The sequence below is a fragment of the Monopterus albus genome, unplaced genomic scaffold (assembly GCF_001952655.1).
Source record: "Monopterus albus unplaced genomic scaffold, M_albus_1.0 scaffold40.1, whole genome shotgun sequence".
Taxonomy (NCBI): domain Eukaryota; kingdom Metazoa; phylum Chordata; class Actinopteri; order Synbranchiformes; family Synbranchidae; genus Monopterus; species Monopterus albus.
The window spans coordinates 2,960,898-2,983,329 of record NW_018127920.1 but is presented as its reverse complement, the minus strand read 5'-3'; the positions used below and the strand labels follow the sequence as shown (position 1 = coordinate 2,983,329).

General features: G+C 40.2%; 1 protein-coding gene across 1 annotated transcript in view; it reads right to left on the bottom strand.

Annotated features, from left to right (window-relative positions):
- noxa1 (NADPH oxidase activator 1) overlaps positions 1-22,394 on the bottom strand; it is a 24,711-nt gene extending 2,317 nt beyond the window's left edge. Inside the window, exons 1-14 of the mRNA XM_020599315.1 lie at positions 22,319-22,394; positions 20,381-20,562; positions 18,212-18,294; positions 17,402-17,510; positions 15,697-15,831; positions 11,877-11,984; positions 11,141-11,200; positions 11,014-11,051; positions 10,753-10,891; positions 6,840-6,908; positions 6,375-6,462; positions 3,957-4,060; positions 2,228-2,388; positions 1,883-1,991 (exon numbers count right to left, since the gene is read on the bottom strand). Coding sequence (XP_020454971.1) covers positions 1,883-1,991; positions 2,228-2,388; positions 3,957-4,060; positions 6,375-6,462; positions 6,840-6,908; positions 10,753-10,891; positions 11,014-11,051; positions 11,141-11,200; positions 11,877-11,984; positions 15,697-15,831; positions 17,402-17,510; positions 18,212-18,294; positions 20,381-20,554 — 1,377 coding nt within the window. The 5' untranslated portion in view covers positions 20,555-20,562; positions 22,319-22,394. The remainder of the gene's footprint in view (positions 1-1,882; positions 1,992-2,227; positions 2,389-3,956; positions 4,061-6,374; positions 6,463-6,839; positions 6,909-10,752; positions 10,892-11,013; positions 11,052-11,140; positions 11,201-11,876; positions 11,985-15,696; positions 15,832-17,401; positions 17,511-18,211; positions 18,295-20,380; positions 20,563-22,318) is intronic.
- Positions 22,395-22,432: the final 38 nt, after the last annotated feature.

The following is a 22,432-nucleotide window of genomic DNA, read 5'->3' as shown; positions in this document are numbered from 1 at the left end:
CTGGGAACGCCTTGGCATTCCCCCGGAGGAGCTGGAGGAAGTGTCTGGAGAGAGGGAAGTCTGGGCATCTTTGCTTAGACTGCTGCCCCCACGATCCAGTCCCGGATAAGCGGAGGAAAATGGATGGATGGAGGAAAGCAACACCCACTGCATCATTATTAACATTTTCTTTTGACCCTTCACTTGTTTCCCTTGACTTAAGAAAAAAATGCAACACCCCAAATATGTACATCTTATTTCATTATTAATAAGCAAAATAGGTGAAACATAATAATAATAATTTTAAATGGTGTATCCATTTGAGCTAGCTTTATATGGCACACTTTTTTCTACTTCTGGTGGAAATGACTGTTGCTGGGAAAGTGTTTACTCACTCATATCCATATAAGTCGTACTTATACTCAGTATACTACTCAGTACTTAGATTGTGATGGATCAAACAGCCAACAATTTGATTCTCTGAATATGGTGAACATTTAACACCCTTTAATTTATATATTTCAATTCACCAATTGACCTTAAGTTGTTAAAGCTACAATAAACAACTTAAGGTAGCACTAGAATGACGCTCCAAATCTGTCCACTGTGCTCCACCCAGCACTCCCTCCACGCCAGACACAATCTCCAGGTGGTTACTCTAGAATGTGTTGATATAATGGGTGCCTGGGGAATCTGAAAGGTGACAGACCAGGGTAATCCAACCATTTGACTTTTTTCTGTCACCTAGTAAGGTTTCCTTACTCTGGGGAATAATGGGAAGCAGCCACAGCTAACCTTGGGCATTCTCTGTCTGACCTGAGCAAGCGATAAGTATGCCGGCCTCCTGGTTTCACTTGGACAGCACTCAGAATGTGGTGGTCTTGCAGCAAAGTCTTCTATGGGGGTTAGCCCTACTCATACAACAGCCCTTCTAGTCTGGCTATTACACACCGCTTAACTGGACTTTTTCTAAATTTTCCCCACCCTCCAAATTCTCCATACCCTAGTCCAGCTTAGCTGACTAAGGCATGGATGCAATGGGACGTAGGCCCAAACCTCCGACCACCAGCAAATTCCTCTTAGTTAAGCTTCAGGCAGGCAGATAGGTACTTAGTTTAGAGGGTAGTCTGGCAAGGTCCACACTGTGATGGCTGACCACTGGGTCAGAGCATCTCCTAAAGGTCTTGCTGGGTGTTCCTAGTCTGCAGTGGTTAGTACCTACCAACAGTGGTCTAAGGAAGGACAAACAGTGAACCGGCAACAGGGTCATGGACAGGTCAGGCTCAGTGATGACAAAGTTGATCTAATGTATTTAAAATTTTTTACTTCCATTTGTACTTTTCAAAAGATTAAAATGTGTATGAATTTTTGTTAAAATATTTGAAAATGAGAAATACTGTACATTGATCTCTATGAATAAAAACATTCAGTAGCTGTAGTGGTGATATCACACCTAGAGTGGGCAGGCTGTTCAGTTTGTCTAAAAAAAGATCTATAACCTGTCCTTTCAACCACCGTTTTCACTCCTTTTACTTATTTTTATCTCTCATTGATACAAAAATTGCATGCTTTTTCAGGCAGTATAACTAAAGCTACTGGCAAACACAAGCTGTGCAATGAACCTTAGAGTGACACAAATGCCAACCAGCTGCTGCATTAACTCCTATGTACACAATATTAGACAGGTGGTTTTAATGTTATGCCTGATCAGTGTAACTAGTCGCTATTTATTACCACTTAACACATTTTTAACAGTGTTTGTGAAAATACATCATAATCCTGTAACATTATTTTTGCTGGGAGAAAGAAGAAAAGTTTTACTCAGAGCCTCACAGTGTCATTGTTCTAATGCACCCTCCAATTTATGTATGATGCTTGTATGGTTGTGGGTTTAAACCCTCACCTGGCACCACAGGGTGGCTCTACCAGCCTCAGCCACTTCTTGCACAGTGCGGCCTGGCTCCATCTCCCCACCCAGAGGAATCAGCACCTGGGAGCCATGCTGCTTATATCTGTGGAGCAATATATGGGAAATTGAGTACATCATGGAGGAAACCTTGGTAGGAACAGGATCTAAATGAAATGACTTTATTCTAAGACAACAGAGATTATTACAAGCATCCAAGATGCCGAATGTCATAATATTTTTATGATGCTGATTTTTGACCCACAGGGTCAAACATTTTAGAAATTAAGCCTAACTTGCTAAAATTCAAGGAGAAAAGAAGACTGGAAGATCTCTTCTAACCTGAGGCGCAGCTGAGATGCAGGCTGGCCAAGTTTCTGTGCAATCTGTCCCTTCAGTTCATGGTACGGTGTGTCCACAGGGACAGACAGAGCCACAGTGTATGTGTAGTGGACCTTCACCACCACAGAGCCTGCTTCTGCTCCCTGAACTGAGCTTGCATCCTGGGAACAAGCACAAATGCGCAATACTAAGAAATAGTACTAAGAAAATGGTAGTGACAGTAGTAGTAGTAGTAGTCTGATTTTTAGTATTTGAAGTTACTTCAAATATTTTACAGGTGGAGAGCCAGCCCAAATGCTTTTTGGGCCCTGCATAGAACCACCAACCAACACTCAATATAAACCAGCATACTAAGGCAATTGAGCTACAGCAGGTAATCATTATTTTTCCAAAAAGTTACTGGCTACCAGTTTTACAAATGTCCAAAAACAAACTTAGGATGGGTGGCATGCTGGCACAGAGGTTAGCGCTGTTGCCTCACAGCAAGAAAGTTTCGAGCCTGGGCCGACCCAGGGCCCTTCTATGTGGAATTTGCATGTTCTCCCTGAGCCAGCGTGGGTTCTCTTCGGGTACTCCGCCTTCCTCCCACAGTCCTAAGACATTCAGGTTAGGCTGACTGGTGGCTCTAAATTGCCCGTAGTAGTGTGTGTGGTTGTCTGTCTCGAAGTATCAGCCCTGTGATAGACTGGCAACCCATTGCCCAGTGTCAGCTGGGATAGGCTCCAGGCCCCCCACAACCCTATTCAGGATAAACGGGACACTAATGGATGGATGGAACTATCTGACCTACCCATCCATTTTTTCTGATGGAGGTTGGAATGGTAAGTCTTAAGTTTTTTCACTATTGTGTGTTTACTGGTCAGTCCTGGCACTTCCATGAACAGAAGTAGCATCTTTTTCATTGTACAAATTTTTTTAATGGTACTATGAAGCTTTTTTAATTCGCTGCATTGATCCCATTAAAAATAATTCCCTGTATATATGTTGTACATGATGATTAAACTAACAAGTTAGTGACTAAATGAGGCACCTGTAAAAAAAGTTCTCTCATTATGTAGTGGAACATCTTTGTCTATCTCCTTAAGTAAATGGACTGTATTTATATAGCGCTTTTTTCCAAAGCGCTTTACAGGGAGGTCATACCACCATTCACCCATTCACGCACACATTCACACACCGATGACGACAGCTGCCACACAACGGCGCTAATCAAGCCACCGGGAGCAATTCGGGGTTCAGTGTCTTGCTCAGGGACACTTAGGCATGCGGGGAGACCGGGAGTCGAACCACCAACTTGCTGGTCAGCGAGACGACTGCCCTACCTCTTGAGCCACAGCCACCCCTATAAGTAAACCTAAGAGAGAAAATGTTATTTCATGGCAAATGTGGAACAGGAAGTCCATCAGTCGTTTCACATAAGAATGACTCTTTTGAGGTCACTGTGGCACGCAGAGACACAAAGGATATTTATATCCAAATGCAGACAACCTCTGCCTCCCCTGAGCATCACAGTGACTTAATCAGGACACAGCATCTCCCTGCTAAGTTTAACCTTACAAAGCACTTTCTTCAAAAGTCCACACGGTGCTTCTATATTTAGATCAGGTACAAAGAAAAGGAGCGTGTATGTATGCCATAAACCGGATGTGTGAGGAAAAAAAGCTATGATGTGATTTTACCTTTCAACCTGCACAGACAAAGCTGGTTTTTCAGAGGTGGGGGGGGTTACCTGGTCGGTGGCTGTGTTGACTGTGTTGGGAGGCTCTGAGGCTGGCAGCGCTACGTGGGTGGCAGTAGTGTAGGATGGAGGTGGAGTGTCTGAGTTAAAATGTACTGCAGGGAAAACAGAACAGGTACAAGTCAGACAGTACACACAGTGCAAGTCTAATAGAAGGGTAGAGTAGATAGGTATTGTCTTTCATAATCCAAGTACACTTAATAGTTGTATTTTCTGTTTAATCAGACAGAAGCATTCTGTTCTAAAACATGTTGTAAACTAATCCCCAGGTAGACCAAACCTATTTGACTTATGTGTTCTTGTTTACACTAAGAAAGAGTTTCCACATTTACAGTAAGTTCAAAATTAAACTGTACAGTGATTTACTAAGACCCCACAGCTTCCACGTTACCGCAAAGCTGCTTCACTACACTGGTTCATCAGTCAATTTTTAAATTTAATCTACAATACTTCTGAATGTTTTCAAGGTTTTACATAACTTGGTTTCACCATATCAGTGAGCAGCAGATCCCATACAGGCCCATCAGAACAACTAACTTGCTCAAAGTTTAGGTTTTCTGTTCTGCTGGCTTCAGGTTATGGAACAATCTCCCTTTCTAGGTCAGAAAACTCCGAGGAGTGTTATTTTCAGAGGCATTGTATTGATGCTTCCCCTCCCCAGTTTGTTCTTATTCTTTTCACAATTTTAACAATTTTTGCTTTAATCACACCTCTGTATCACATCTTCAGTGGGTTCAGAATGAAGCAGCTCATCCTTTAACAGGCGCATGTAAATGGGATAATATCACTCCAATCCTTTCTTCATTTCATTAGCTCCCAGTCCATTAAAGGGTTGATCTTAAAATACTGTTATTTATTTTTAAAGCTCTGGTCTGTTACCACCCTACCTCTCTGACCTTTTAAATTATTACAGTCCAATAGGGTCATTAAGATCATCTAACCAGCTACTCCTGGAGGTCCCCAGGTCTAAGTTGGACACTGGTGCAGTGGCAGCCACTAAGCTCTGAAATATCTTACCCAAAAAAACATTAAAGTCACATCAGACGTGGGCGCTATGAAAAGACTCTTTAAGACCCATTCATTTAAACAGGCCTTTGCAACAAACCAGATAGTCCCCTGGTTTTCTGCTTGTGCTTTGATGTGTTAATTTTATTTTATTTATGTTCCAGTGTTTTAAATTAGTATATTTATGGTGCTTTAATTTCTGTGGTTGTGATGGTTCAATTTGTATACTTTTATTAGATGCTTGTGAAGCAGTGTGGTACAAATTGTTGTTTTTAAATGTGCTATATAAAGTTTGATTTGGTCTGATTTATGTACCATATTTTTTTATTATGTTTATTTATTTACTGTGGAGCACTGTAATCATGATTCTGACAAATTATTAGTAACATCTCAGGTGTTCTGAGACACTAAATACTAAATAAAAAAATTGTTTTGGATTTTGGACATTACTGAGGGTGGAGATGAGGATTATTATTTATAGTGACAAATATTTCCATTGTTGCTCTGAGTTCTTAATAACTGTAACTTCAGTGATGATGACCTTATTCTATCACTTTTATATGTCTGACAGTGTCAGTGAACACAACATAGCCTATAGCTGATGTATTCAGACCTTAACAAGGTATTTAGGGTTGATGAACACAAATGTTACCTATGATAAACAGCAAGGCTACAGCTACATACTGACACTTCCCAACAGGCAGACACACTAGAGAACCTCTTGCAGTACTGCCACTAGCTCAAATACAACACAGGTGCCCGAACAATGAGTCTCAGAGCGCAATAAACATGTTTGTAGTAACTTTCAAAGCTCCACCAGACTCCCTGTCTCTCAAGCAGAGAAAAGGATAATCCAACAGGAGCTTGTTATGACTGGTTACCATATATTTCTGTCCATGCTACAGAGAGTGGTCAGTCAGTCTCCCCTATGTCCCCTGACCTCCACATCACACACTATAGCCCCAGATCAGAAAAAGTTGTGATAGTATGTAAAATCAAAATTAAAACTGAAATAATGTCACTTCAATTCTAATGCCTGCAGTACATTCCAAAAAATGTTGGGACAGTAAAGTGTTTACCACGGTGTGATATATTCCTTTTCACAACACTTAAAAGACGTTTAGGGATTGAGGACACCAAGTGATTAAAGAGCCCGTGGCATGCTTTTCCTTGTTTTCTGACTTATCTACAATGTAACAACGATGAATTATCACTGAGGTGAGGAAAATGAGGTGTACGTATGTTCCTGTACTTCTATGCAGAAGCAACTCGGTTTATACAAGACAAAAATTTTGCTGGAGTGTAACAGAGGAAAGAAAATGGAGAGGGATTCCTCCCTTGAGGCAGAAGCATTTTTATCAAAGTAGAGTATAAGAACCAGGAGGGGCTCTGATCAATACTTACCTCTAGGAGGAGCCCCAGGGCTGGGCTGGGCTTGTGGACGGGTGGGTGGCTTGAATCCAGGTGGGAGGGGGATCCCACTGGGAACTCTCTGTAGAAAAAGGTCAGAGAAACATACATTTTAATTTATTTTATAGGATGAAAAAAGTTTTTTTTTCAAGTAGAGACTTCTATCTTTTGTTGAAGAGGAGGATTAATTGCATAACTATTACAGCTGAAGGGCTTTAACTGTAGCAGCAACTTTTAAAGAACATTTTCATGTATTTTCCCTGACACAACAGTTTTACTACCTGGTCTTCCGGAGGATGCAGAGATAACACTCTACTCAGCATGAATCTAATTTTGAGCAATCTACGAATTGCCACAATTAAAGCTTTGAACTAAGGACTGTGGTTCCACTCTAGATCATCTTAAAATATGATATTGAAAACATCATAATATGTATTATTATATGGAGAAGTACATTACATTCTTCTTTTTGCCTTTGGATGTCTTGACATCTACAGGTTCAAGCAGGGACACTGGCAGAAGTCCTCTCTGAAAATTAAAAGACAAAATCAGACACTTAAAATTGAAAGGCAGCAACCAACAGTGATGAAGATACATCTCCATATTCTTATTATAGTTGCATCGATGGCAAAGGTCCAGTACACCTGCTGAGATGAACATTATTCCAGGCGACACTCCTATGGGCTGTATTGGTAGGAACAAACAACCTGTTTCATAGACTGGAAGACTTGTTGCACTTCAGTCTACTGTTCATCAGTGACATTTTCATCACATTTCCTTTCCATTTCTAATATTTATACTGTATCTTCAAAGCATTTTGAACCTACAGTTGCCATCGGTGTCATTTACAGTTACTATGGATACAGGTGTTGTTGTTAAAGTCCACAGAGAGGTTAGTGGAAAAGGCTAGTTCTTTGTTCACACATGGTGTCTAAGTCCCTCTACTCTGCAGAGCAGTGGGTGACAAACCCACACAGAATGCAACTTCCTTCAGCCTTGTGGTGTTCTAGTGCCTTCAAACCCTTGCTGTTGTTTTGTAAACTTTTATGGTGTCAGTTTAGCCTCACAAATCATATATATACATTATGTACGGCCTACTATTAATTAAACTATGCTTTCAACCAGTTAGTATATTTTTTAAATCTATATACCTTTCTGCTTTATACTAACAGGAAGTGATACAATATGTGCAGTGCCATCATTGTCAATTAAAATAAATAGAAAGCAAAATATCAAAATGTTATTCATAACCTTTATTATTTTTGTTTTCCCAGACTGTTCTGGAAAATTGTAGGAGACTAGTATCTATCAATAACATTGTTACAGATCCATTGTAATTTCAGTCATGTCCATAAGTATTTGGATAAGGACATAATTTTTGTAATTTTACCTCTGTACACCACCTCAGTTGATTTGAAATGAATGATTTTAAATTGCAACACGAATAATAATACATGTACAGACATTAACAAAGGAGACAAAGGGATTATTAAATTAAGTTTTGATTGTGTGAAAGTGTGTAGTGTGGGTGTATCCAACTCTATGCAAGAAAAATATAGGGGGGGGGGGGCTAAAAAAATGTGTGTGGGGGGGTTTAAATCAACAAAGGACCAGGAGTGTATTGGTGATGCTCTCGCCCTGAACCACCAGCACCAGGTGAGGCAAGTTCAACCTTCCCTTTATTTTACTGTTCATCCTTTCCCTTTGTTTTACTGTTGGTTTATGTTAATAATTGATTGTTGGGACAAACAGCTTGGTGTCGGCCCTGGACCTTGAAAGACCTGACTCAAATGTGTGGTGTGTTCCCCTCCTAAACAACTCCCAAACCCTGAGGAGGGAGCTTGTCTAAGAGGGTGTCGTCAGTCCAGTGACGCTATATGCAGTTAAGGAAAGGAAGCAGTGACCCCAGATTGCATGCCCCAGCTGCTGAGGACAGGGTGGAGCATCCCCTAATACAATTCCTGGTTTGTTAATAGTGGAGAAAGATGAATGGGTAAATACATCAGTTTAATAGAAAATGGATGATTGTAATAATAAAATAAAAGTAAAAAAAAAACTAATAAAGCAGTTTTGATCATATAAATACAATATATACACATGCATACAGATAAAACAAAAATAAATGAAAATAATCATCTTAAAATTGTGAGTCTCTGTATTAATAAAATAAAAATATTAGTGAAATAAAAAGCCACTTCTTATACAGTATTTCTAGGAGTTTGTGGGCATGTGCGTGGCCTCTGCCTCAGGTATCTGGTTTAAGTTAAAAGTGGTTGGAAACGGATTCCAGATGTTTGTAAAAGTTGGTATATTATTCTTATGGATGGATGATATTTTCTCTAGTGTGATGTATTCTAGAAGAAGGTTGGTCCAGTGGTTGATATATAATGAGTTTTTAGATTTCCAGTTTGTAAAGATTCTTTTCTTGGCAATAGTTAGAGAGATAAGAAGTGGGTTTTTATATTTAATGGTAGGTGGCTGACCTCTGTGACATTACCGAGCAGCCAGAGTGATGGAGATGGAGGGATTCTACAGCTCAAGATGGTGGAGAGTTTCTCTGACACCGCTACCCAGACGGAGTAAACAGGTTGACAGGTCCAGGTAGCGTGGAAGTAATCATCGGTGCAATCCAGAGTGCATTGTGAACAAGTATTTGTATCAGTGAAACCCATTTTAAACATTTTACCTTGTGTGATGTGAGTCCTGTGAATATTCTTATATTGTATAAGCTGTAAGTTTATATTGGTAGTCATGGAGAAGATATTATTACAGATCTCGGTCCAGAAATTGAGATTGGGGGGAGCACCAAATCCTTTTCCCATTTTAGTCATTGGTATTTTTATTGTTCAAGATTGTCAATTGTTCAATCAAGATTTTTATTTGCCATTTATGCATAAACAGACAGTCTAGGCATATAGGAATTCTTGTTATTGTTGTATCTGTATTTGACTTTAGCTTGTAAAGTTTAAATATTATCTTCTTTGAGTTTGTAAATTTCATTATCTCCTCAGCTAGCATGGAAGGTTGCATGGGGTTGCCGATTATATTGATCTTTTATTTAATTATGGATTTTAACTGTTGGTACTGGAGAAATTCTCCTCTCCCAGCTCCATACTTCTGGACTAATGTATTTAACGGTATGAGCTGGTTGTTTTCAAATAGATGATGAAGTGTGTGATTCCTTTGTGTTGCCATGTTGGAAGGTGGATGGGGGTTGTTATGCAGTTGAAAGTTGGGGTTGTGTCAAACGGGATGTGTCGACATGGTGTTAATGATGATTTCGTAGTTTTGTTTGCTTTCCACCAGGCTGTCAGAGTTTCAGAGATTGTGATATTTTTGCAATAGTTAATTTTCTTAATTAAATATGGTAGGAAGGCAAGGTCTGCAACTGAAGTATTTATGCATTGATTTTGTTCTAGTTCTATCCATGTGCTATTTTAACTGTCCTTCTGAATCCAGTTAACTAAATACTGTAGTTGATTTGCTAAGAAATAATGCTGAAAATTTGGTGCTTCTAGGCCACTTTGTGATTTGTTCTTCTGAAGTGTTGACAGGGAAATTTAGGGTTTCTTGTTATTCCAGTAAAATTGTGAAGTTAGAGAATCAGTGGATTTGAACTATTTTTCTGTGGGTATTGTTGGAAGCATTGAAAACAGATCATTTGAGGTAAAGTTTTCATTTTGACTGTAGCAATTCAGCCAGTGAGTGAGAGTGGGAGGTTGGAATCAACTCCAGGCCGTTCTATCTGCTAAATTTGTCATGAAATAACAAGAACCATGCCACACCTGGCCATGAAGCTGCTTGACAGTCAATTGTCCAGTCTCTTTTGAGCCTGTGAAAATGAGGTACTTTTACAAAAATTTTCCTTGTCCAAATACTTACTGACCTGTCAGTATATGCACACTGTCTAGTTTGAGAGGGTTTCCTTAACCTCCCTAGTGCAAGTATGTGGTGGATCTGAACCAAGCCACTGGCCCCAGCAACCAAGCTCTACCACGCAGCAGATAGACAAAGTTAGCTACATTTAGAGGCCCAGCTGGTGAACACAGTGGAGTATTTAGCAGCTAAAGAGATCTTTTTTCCCTCATGAGTTGATAGAGAGCAAACCAGAGGTAAAACAGTTGGACACAAACATATATTCCAGTGCTACTGTTGTTCTGTATCTGCTGGATGTGTGAGTATGCTGACACATTATAACTAATATGTTTACTTTATAAAGTCATAACCATGTAAATGTTATATTAAGATATTTTAAAGAGCGAGAAGTGAAAACACTTATCAGGACATACAAACACCTCCGCATAAATGTCAGTTTACAAATTTTACAATGTAACTTTGGCTTATTATAGATTCAGCCTGTCTCTGTGCTCACCTGTCCATCATATATGACAGATGCCATCCCGTCCCTATCTTCCTCACCGTATAAAAACACCACGGCACCTCCTGGCACAGTCAGTTGTCCAGGACCTCGACCTATGTAAGGGGTCTGTATGCGCATGTATCTAGAATCTCTGACAGGTAGTGAACACACAGAATCAGAATTGTTTTACTATAAGGCATACATGTTTGTTCAACACAGCAATTTTACCAGGTCAAGTTAATATTTTTGTGTGGGCCTCGTGATAATACTCACTGATCTCCGTCCATCTTGGGCTCATAGAACCCAGGTTTCTGTAGAGAAGACAGACTGACTGTTAGCAAACGGAGTGACTGACAGTAATATCTATATTCATACTGATACCATGGTCAGCCTTATGTACCTGCAGCCTTAGAGGTTCAAATCCTCCAAAGTCATCATTGGGAATCACAGAGGAAATTACCTGCAAATAGAGCATCATACATTACTGAATTCTCCATGTTTGACTTGTGCACTAGTTTACCTTTCATGTCAAATATTTAGAACATTGCATATTTTGTTGAATGGTCAGTCTGAATAAATGTGTGTGTGTGTGTGTGTGTGTGTACGCAAAAAAATTTGCATGCAGTTTCTAAAAGAAAGCAGATAAATTTTTATTAATCAAAGTTAAAAAGAAACTATTATACAGTATGTAGTTATTATCATATATAAATAATGCCATTGTTTAGCATAGCATTTCCAAAAAATACTCGATACATATAAAATTTAATGACTATTCCATGCCAGATTTTAGTTCAGGATGAAATGTGCTGCAAATAGTTTGAGGTGTGACAGTACAACACAGTGGTGTCGAACTGCTAAACCCCACTATGACAGACAGGATTAACCTGATGTTTAAAAAATGCCAGATGTAATAGATTCTATCATAGTTTGGAATCCAGCCTGGCTCTGATCAAACCTCTACTACAACTTCCAAGCCTACTTCACACTAAGTATAAAGTTGCAAAGCATCCAAAGGTTGACAACAGGAATTCATTGGACTGTCATTCGTTCTATAGAAATGAAAAGAATTCAGCCTAAGTGAAGCATCTTAATTACCACACAGAGAGGACACAACAATCACCATAGAGAGACTCCACCTTTGCTTTGCCCAGGAAGTCTCTTTCCTGCAGCTGCTCCACATCCCGTTTCCTGGGACAAAACACCATGCCCTCGGGCACCAGAAGAGGAGCCAGGACCTCCTTCCTCTGTTTATAAAGTCAGAATAAAATGTTATTTTAATTTAATGAACAGTAAATGATTGTGTGTGTGTCTGCATGTGCACGGGCCTGCCCGCCAATTACTCATGTCATAGGAATCAATACCTGTTAACACACACAAATTGTGGTCTTTCTCATGGGGAGCAGATGCTGGTCCCCACTATGTAAGTCATTGAATTTTAGGGTGGTGACTTTGTTAAGGTTAGGATGAGGTTAGGGCTAGGTTAAGACTAGGGTAAAGGTAAGAGTTAGGCAAGTAGTGGTTATGGTTAAGGTTAGGTTAAGGTAAGTATCCAGGAAATTAATGTACACTGATTACCCATAAGATTATGACCACTGACAGGTAAAGTGAATAATACTGATTATATTATTACAGTGGCACCTGTCAGTGTGTGGGGTATATGAGGCAGCAAGTGAACATTCAGTCTTAGAAGTTGATGTGTTGAAAGCAGGAAAAAACGGGCAAGTGTAAGGATCTTAGTGACTTTGACAAGAGCCAAACTGTGATGGCTCAAGACTGATCAGAGCGTCTCTCAGACTACAGGTCTTGTTGAATGTTCCTGGTCTGCAGTGGTTAATACCTACCAACAGTGGTCTAAGGAAGGACAAATGGTGAACAGGTGAAAGGATCATGGGCGCCCAAGCTCACTGGTGTGTGTGGGGAGCAAAGGCTAGCCTATCTGGTCCAGTCCCACAGAAGACCTACTGTAGTCCTAACTGCTGAAACCTGATGCTGGCTATGACAGACAGGTGTCAGAACACACAGTCCAGCCTGCTGCATATAGGGTTTTGTAGGCGCAGACTGGTCAGAGTGCCCATGCTGACCCCTGTTTACTGCCTAAAGTACCTACAATGGACATGTGAGCATCAGAACTGTAGCATAAAGCAATGGAAGAAGGTGGCCGGGTCTAATGAATCATGTTTTACTTTACACCTGGACAGTCAGGTTCATGTGTGTCGCTTGCCTAGGGTAGAGATGGCACCAGGATGCACTATGGGAAGAAGGTGAGCTGCAGGAGGCAGTGTGATCCTTTGGCCAATGTTCTGCTGGAAAACTTCAGGTCCTGCATTCATGTGGATGTTACTTTGACATGTACCACCTACCTAAACATTGCTGCAGACCAAGTACACCCCTTTATGGAAATGGTAGTCACTAATGGTAGTGGCATCTTTACGTAGGATAATGTGCCTGCCACACTGCAAAAATGTTTCAGGAATGGTTTGAGGACCACAACAGTGAGTCCAAGGTGTTGACCTGGCCTCCAGATCTCAATCCAATTCAGTATCTGTGGGATGTGCTGGCTAAACAAGTCCAATCCATGGGGGCCCCCACCTCACAGCTTACAAGACTTATAGGATCTGCTGCTGACGTCTTGGTGCCAGACACCAGCATTTTCACTTGGTCAAAATTAAGACTCTGTATCTAATAATTTTGACACTAAGTCCAAATTTAGACTTTTTATCTCATAATTGTGACTTACTAAGAATTTAATTACAATTATCGGAAATTTACATTTCAGATAGGCAAAATTGCATTGTAGATCTCTTAAATTAGTTTTCCCATTCAAGACAGTGAGGAATTCTTTATAGTCAAAATGTAATTGCAGATATTCATTTGAATTTTGTTTATTCAAAGTTTAACTGCAAAAGTCTTAAATTATAGTTTTGACTAGTCAGAAATACATTGCAAATATCTTAAATGTAAGTCGTGTCCACCTATTTAATGTTAAAAGGGCTTACCATAGGATATAGTTTATTTTGAATTTCACACTGCAAGGAGACAATTTGCCTGTCCCACAGTCTACTGCTGCTTTGATTTCAAAAATTTTTAGCTCATGTTTTCTTTTAGTATTGCAAGACTACACTAGTCTGTTGCGGCTTTTTTAAAATGGCAGTCACAGTTTTAGTTGGTCACACCCCCAGCTCCTGACGTTGCAGTGCTTATTTCTGAACCAGCAAAGACTTGGTGCCAATTTAAAACCAGTTTTCCTGGCCCTGAGCCAGTTCTTTGGCTGTAGAAACACAAAAAAACTGGTTCAAAATTAGGCACCGACTCCAAACCAGACCTAGAACTGCCTCAGTTAAAAAGGGGAATAAAAGAGCTGGAATTATTTTAAACAGTCAAACCAGTGACTTCTGCTGACTAAATACTTGATATGCTTTTGTAGGGGAAATGTGAAACTATGATGACACAGTCAGATTTTTGGGTTGGTGAAAGAAGGCATTGAAACATCTTAATACAGTTCTGCTCTCAAAGGTTGATACTGTGTTGAATAGTCTGTGTCTAGCATAACGTTGCCACCTATGTACGGCTCTCTCTGTCTCCACTCACTGCTTAGCATAAACTGAGCTTTATCAAATGTACATGAAAGCAAAAGACATCGCATTTTACCAGCTGAGCCCTGCCCACTTCAAGCATCCATCCATCATTTATACCATTTATTCCTGAGGGGCTGGAGCCAATCCCAGCTGACACTGGGCAAGAGGCGGGATGCACGCCAGTCTACCAAATGGCTGACATGTAGCCAAACAACCACACACACTCACATCCACTTCTAAGGGCAATTTAGAGTCACCAATCAACCTAAGCTGAATGTCTTTGAATTGTGGGAGTAAGCTGGAGTATCTGGAGAGAACCCACGCAGGCACAGGGAGAACATGCAAACTCCAAAGCAGGAACTTTGTTGCTGTGAGGCAACAGCGCTAACCACTGTTCCATCCCACTTCAAACCAATGAAAGGAAAATTAACAGAAAACAAAAATACAGAAATCCTTCAAGTGTGATAAGGAAAGCTTTTATAATTCTAGCAGAAAGTGCTGTGTTCATGTGGGATCCTACCACTTGAATAAAAGGCCTTTAAAATGTGAGAATAAGCAACTTTAATTGAACTTGAATGTTAATTTTTGACATTGGAAAAGATAATTTGACAAAAAAAATTGTAAATGAACCTCTCTGAACTTACTAGAGCTAATGGACAAAGCGCTTTTTATTTTGCCTTTTATTCATTGACTATCACTTTCATACTTGGGGGTCAATGTCTTGCTCAAGGACAGTTCCACAAGTGAACAGAGGATCCAGGGATCACACTAATGCCACAATCATTGGATTTCCTGCTCTACCTCCTGAGACACAGCCATCACAAGAGTTAGATCTGTTGTAAAGTCCTGCCAGCTGCATAACAGACAGTGGTTTAACAATTTTATAAAGCTGCTCTTTCATATACATACCTTTGTTTTTTGATAAGTCATCCTCAACAAAAAGTGCCAATGCCCCTTCTAATCTGCCTGCAGCTGTTTGATGATCATCAGCTGATAGAGATTCAGCATCATACACCTATGTGGCTGTCTATACCACCTGCACACAGTTTAAATGGGTTTCCCTGTCCTTGCTGCTATGTGATACGTTGCACACTGGCATGGCATGTGGCATGGCCACATGGAGCACAACCAATGATTCACTGTCTTCCAGGAAGCTAAAGATTTCATTTCATTAATGTGAGGACTGATGAAACTTTCCCTGCTTTGTAGAATTATCCTCAGTTTTCCATCCATCTTAGGACATCAAATATGCCAATGACAGAAAAATGCAAACAACAAACATACAGTATGTAACATAAAGAGTGCAAAGGCAGTTTGGAAATGTGTCACCAAACTCTGTCATAAGTCCTTTCCAGTCTGTTGTGAAAGCTGTGATACTCACCAGGACGCTATCCAAAGCCACCTCTATGTTTCCTCCTCGACCGCTTCCTCTCTCCTCAGAGGCTAACAGCAGAATCTCTTTAGCTTGCTCCCACTGGCCCATGTGACAGTACACAGCTGCTGCATTGTACAACACCTAGGGGACACATCACAATTATACATCTCAGTGCCATAGCATTAACATTCATGTCATCTTTTCTGTTATGTGAAAACCCTCTCATAGAAATTTCTGTATGAGGCCGGTACTAATGACCCAGTTTTCTGTCTCCGCAAACTTGTTTTCTGGAACAATAACTCCCCTGGCACTGAATTTTAAGACACTTGAAAATGACACTAACACTTTTCTACTACAGTACAATGGCTAAACAATAACATTATTTTAGTATTGATCAGGGTGATATATCTGAGTGTCAGATTCCTCTGTGCCAATTTCCACCTTGAAGAATAACAATGACAGAAAATACATAACAGGGTGTATAATTTGTCATCCAAAATGTCAGACTGCCTTGCTGATGTTTGGGTCCTTTGTGTATCTGTTTAGGTGTTCCGCCTCAGTTGTAAATTTGTTCTATAATTCCTCAAATGCTGTTCGGTCAGTGGAATTTCTTTCCTGTGATTGCAGCAAAAAAAACATTGCTTCTGTCACTGATGGAAACATTCCAACAACTCTGTGCTTCAGAGAAACGGAAAGCTTTTCTGCAGTTTTATTTCAGAGAAATGTGTTTCATTTACCAAATGGCTTCCTTCTTTCTTTATCAAGAGTCCGCCTGTTAACAAATCACTGAAATGATCATGACCAGATACCAACTCTATATTTGATATTGAATATTTAACAAAAGAGATCCATTACAAATTTGTTATTTAGGAGTATTTGTACATTTTGGACCATAATTGTTTATAAGGTCCCATAAAATACTATCATGTTTGTAACAGGATGTGGGGCTGAGACACTGAACTAATTATTTTTATGTTTTATTTTCTTTCACATTGTTTTATCTTTTTGTCTCTACATTCATGAATGGAAATAAAAAGTCTCAGAAGAAGCAAGAATTTTTGCTCAAGTTGAAACAATTCCTGCAAACATGATTTTGTCTCAGTATGTAGCATCCAAGGTGAATTTACATTTGTTTGCATCCACATAACTATTAACTGTCGATTTATGCAATTGCACCACCTATAAATCAGTTTTAATGCTCCTATAAAAACTGTGATGACTTTGCTCACTTTGCTCCCAATTTCAATGGTTGGATTCACAGCTACCATGGTTGTCATGCCTTTTACACAGTGACATAATTTCCATTGTACTGTATCAGAAATAGTGACATTAATCTTTAAGCACGGGTCCTGTACTAAGCCACAGTTTGGCTGTTACTGCCAGCACAGGTGCATCGTCTGTGAGAAACTCCAACTTGTCTCAATTGTACTCTGAGAAATATGTGATGTTGTGTAACTTCTTCCACAGCCTCCATCAATGAGGCTTTGTTAACTCACAGGTGCATGTGACATTTGAACTACACAGTCAAGGTGATGACACAGTACATGTCTCTCTGTTTTTGTTCTTCAGTATTAGCAGACCTCATGAGGTTGGAACTCCTATTTATTTCATTGTAATATCTCAGAAGAAGTGTGTTGGAGACTGACGCGTTACTGTGTGCTTGCAGGTGTGTGGTGCACAGTATGAGGGTGTGTGAGGCTCAGTGTCAGACCTGCCAGCTGTAGAGTTTGAATCGCAGTCCCAGCTGTTTGTAGTCAATGACTGGGTTTCCTCTCATATGCTTCTGTGCCCAGATGCAATCTGACAGGGCCTCCTCCAGCCTGCAGACAGAGCGACATAGAAAACAGAGGCGTACAGTAGTGAATGAAAAATTGTGCATTTTCAAAATGAAAATTTAGCACCTTGGGCTACAAAACCACTACTGCATACAAAAACCAAAGTGCAAAAACCACTTGTAGTTTTACAGGTTGTTATGGGTGAGGCTATTTCTACTTTGGCCGCAGTATCTTCCTAGAGTCTTTATTGATTTCCTTGCAACGTCACACAAAAGTCCCCAGGAAGTGACTATACCTATCCAAGAAAGAGTCCAGCAAACAAACCCCCATAAAATGATGATGTTTTTACACTTTGTGGCTTGTATGGATTGTATAGTTTTAGAGCTGCTGGCTGACACATCATATTATCTTTGAACAGAGCCTGGTTACTTGTTTTCCCCTCTGTCTGGTCTATATGCTAGGCCGACCCATCACTTATCTGTTTCAACAGATATTATTTTAAATTAAGAAAAAAAACTAAGCCTTAAGAGCAAAATGCACCAATATGCACCTCTTACTGGACAGTGGCCACCATAGCCACAACTGACAATTGCAGGATCAGAGCACCTGGATTTTTCCTCCATTTCCCAACATTCTCTTGAGTCAGTTGTTTTAAAGATATCACCAATATCTGTGACATTCTAGTATCAGAGTAATTTCAAATGTTACCAGGAACCAAATAGTTGTGACATGGTGTTGCCTTTTACCTGCCCATCTGCATCATCACTGCTGCTCTCTGGAAGAAGCCAACAGCAAGACGTTCATCCCTGGCAATGGTGAGGTCTAAAGCCTGGACATCAAGAAGGGTATAATGATACGGTCAGGTTGGACACACATACAATATAGATGTACTGCAATGTGCTTTTTTCCATCTTTCTCTATCTACAGTGTATAAAAAAAGGTAAGCAGGCCTGGCCTAGGTGGAGCTGAGGGTAAACAACCATGTAACAACTCCATGACTGGCTGATGACCTGAACAAAACCTAAGAAGAAGAGAACATATTAGTGTCTTTTTAATGCCCTTCCACTCACTGGCAGATTTAGAATAGATTTTAAAATCCTACTCTTTACTTTTAAAGCACATCATGGCCATTTTCAACCTGCCAACAGTCTGAGGTTTGGGGCAGACTCAACTTTAGGTGCTGAGACTGTTGAGATGCTCACACAGGGCTAGGACCCAAAATGTAGACCAGGACTCAGTAAGAGCCAGAAAGTGTTTATTGACAGAAAAGTGTACAAGAAACTGGCGTGTCACTGTGGTGCCAGGAGCCTTCAGGGGAGCCAGACAGGAGCAAACTGGATGGAACTGCTGGAGCAGGAACACACAGGTGAGCCATGCAGCTGGGAGTGAACTGAGGAGAAGTTGTGGGGCCAGGAACGCACAGGAAGTAATGGGAGACAGGAGACCCCCCAGTGTCACGGGGGATTCAGGAGCTTACAGATGAGGAGAGAGGGCCAGGGGAGTCGATAGAGTCGCTGGTAGATCAGGGACACACCGATGGTAATGTGGGCCAGGAGACACACCAGCATCAAGGTAAGGAGACAGAGGCAGGGAAGGCTACAGTGTCGCTGGCAATTCAGGAGAAAACCAGGCAGGAACGAGGAACACAAGTGAGTGGCAGACACAGAGCTGAAGGAAACTCTCATCATCAGGAGCAAACAAGCAGGATCAAGGGACACAGGTGAGTAAAATGAGAAACACAAGTGAGGAGATGAAGGCAGAATGTACTTCCTGGAAGATGTACTTCCTGGAGGATGTACTTCCTACGCCAGCTCAGGAAATTCAACCTGCCCCAGGAGCTGCTGATACAGTTCTACAAAGGAATCATCAAGTCTGTTCTCTGCACCTCCATCACTGTCTGGTTTGGCTCAGCAACCAAACAGGACAAGTACAGACTTCAGTGGACAATCAGGACTGCAGAAAAGGTCATTGGTGTGAGCCTGCCCTCCATGGAGGACCTGTACACCTCATGGGTCAAAAGGAGGGCGGAGAGGATCACTGCTGACCCCTCACATCCTGGATACAATCTGTTTGAACTCCTCCCCTCTGGATGGCGTTACAGGTCACTGTGCACTAAGACAAACAGGCACAAGGACAGTTTCTAACCCCAGGCTGTCGCTCTGATGAACACTCCAGGAGGAATCTGTACATTGTACAGATTATACAGATACATACAGGTCTCCATTTTTAAGTACTTTATTTTTATTCCTATTTATCTCATTTCACAATGAGCATTCCTTTGACTGTCTGCATTGTTTACTGCCTGTTTATACTGCTTATTTGGCATTGTTTACATTATTTGTTGCTTGTTAATACTGCTTATTTTGTTATATCACACAGCCTTATGCTGGTATACGGTTTACTTGCCCCTTGCATGGGGATATGTAGATGCACATTGAGAGCCGATGTACCAGGATCAAATTCCTTGTGTGTCCGACACACTTGGCCAATAAAGCAGATTCTGATTCTGATATGTGTTATCAGTGCCGAGGAGCAGGACAAAAGAAGGGTAAGGTGAGCATTGTGAATAGCGAGATCTGAATGAGCATTGTTGTCAATACGCTAGCATCAACAATGGACTAGCAAGAGACTGAGGCAAAGGAGGAGGTATTTATGGGCTGTACACCAGGAGATAATAAGAACAGGTGAAAACAATGAACGGTGATTGTGTACTGAGGTAAAGCTGGAACAGGTGAGCTCTCCAACCCGAAAGCAGAGCTAAACCATGACAGAGACAACTCAGCTGTGTCAAACGTTACTGGTTGTTATGACAGTTATAATTGCAATGTCTGAGATAGCATGAATCAATTCAAAGGATTGACCGGACTGTCAGATTCATGCTGTGGTTTTCCGATACACAGAACACACAGACAGACCTTCAGGGCCGGGTCCAGCTGTCCCAGAGCCAGGTGAACTGAGGCAGCATTGAACAGAGTACGAGACGTGGGTTCAGTGATCTGCTCCAGTTTAGCCAGGGCTCCCTGCCAGTCCTTGGCATCGACAGCCTGCACCGACTCATCCCACAACTGCAGTAACTCAGTGTAAAGCATCCTGAAGACTGGAGAGAGAAAAGCAGACTAAAGGATAACAGACCTAAAGAAACAACAGAGGAGAATGTTCTTTGATTTTGCTTTTTTGAGTTAGGTCTTGAGGGAAGCAAATGATTTTCATGTTAGGCTCTTCTTAACTGCTAATAGCAAAACTGTGGACTGAAATGAAAGGTAAAAGTGAAACTCTTTTACATTTACTCTGAAACTTAAGAACAGAAACTATTTATCAAATTAAGTCTTCAAAGTGCTCTTGAACTGAAGAGAGCTCTGGAGGTCTCTGAGGTGGGTTTATAGTAGGTCCTAGATAACTGTAATACAAAGTCAGAGGTGAGCATGTACCTTCTGACACATTTTACATTGATAGTGCAAAATATCAGTGGTCATGACAAATAAAATAGCTGACGAAATACAATATGTAACATTCAGAACCAGACAGTTTTAGCCACTACAGTATTTACATTGGATTGACACATTTGATTCAATGTTACACAACCATTTTTGCATTAAGCCTATCAGTGATGCAAACAAGAATACAGTTGCACTGGTTTTTCAATCACTTCCAGGCATCTTCATTATTTGCACTTGTCACTGTGGTACTAAATCCACCTAACTGTCTGGTTTCTGTGATGTAGCTACTCTAAATGGCAGATCTTCTTTCCTGCTCCAGTTAAGGTTTCTTTTTGTTTCCAGTAGAGGCAATTTGCCATTGTTTTGTGGTCTATTTGATAGATGACTTTAAAAAGTGATGAATCATGGCTCTACTTGTATTATGTGTACTATGTGTCTTTATTTATTTTTTTCATATGTAACAAATGCATCTGTGTGGTAAATGAGAAGGTTGATGACTATGGCCCCATTGTTACAGTTGTGTTTGGTTTAATGAAATTTTCTGCAGAGTCTGTTAAATAGATACCAAATCACACTGACAGACATACTTGTGGAGAAAAATGCATGTTAGATATACTGTTGTACTGGAAGTAAATGTAAGTAAAAATCAATTAACAAAAACAAAACAAAACAAATAAACAAAAAAACAATCACAAGCAAAAGTCCTGCATTCATAATCTTAGTTACAAACTAAATTAAATAGCAAAAGCAAAGTAGTACTTATTTTTCAGAATAGTTCCTTGTGCTAGTTTATTATATTCCAGTATGTTGCTGAATGATTATTACTGCAGGTAGGCAATATTTTAACATTACAGAAGGTCTAAGTGAAGATTTTCAAGTCTTTTTTTTACCATTGTAGTTTATAACTTATAATAGTGCATCTAATTTAATCAGTAGATTTTTTTTATTAAAAAACAATAACTATCTGATAAATGTAATAAAAGAATAAAATGTATGTAAAAAGTGAATAGGTTCCTTTAGAAATATAACATGAAGTGTAAATATTCAAGTACAAAAGTAAAAGAAGTGCAGTATCAAAATAAAATAAGTGCAAATTTAAATTCAACAGTCTGACAAATGAGGAAATATCGCTCAAACACAGAAGATAAGAGGGAGATTAGAAAGACAGGTGCAAGGACAGAGGGAGATATGGCAGAATATCAGTCAGAAGGATATGTAGGCTTTAAACCAGCAAACAAAACAAAAATGAAAAGAGAAACTGTACTTATGTTAATCTGAAACATTCTTCACACTTTTACTGGAACACTTCCTTGTACCTTAGCCAGTGCCTTCTGCACATGCTGTTCATTTCAGTTCATAGATATGGAATAGTTTCTGACAGAATCTTTACAAATTGTTTCCATTCACACTGCTTACCTTTTGTTCCTGAATGAGAGGCTAGCCAGAGCTAAGTCAGAGTCCAACTCCTACTGTGGTGCCTACTGTTTGTCACACTGTGCTCACAGGGAAGTTAGTGTAGCAGGCCTCTTC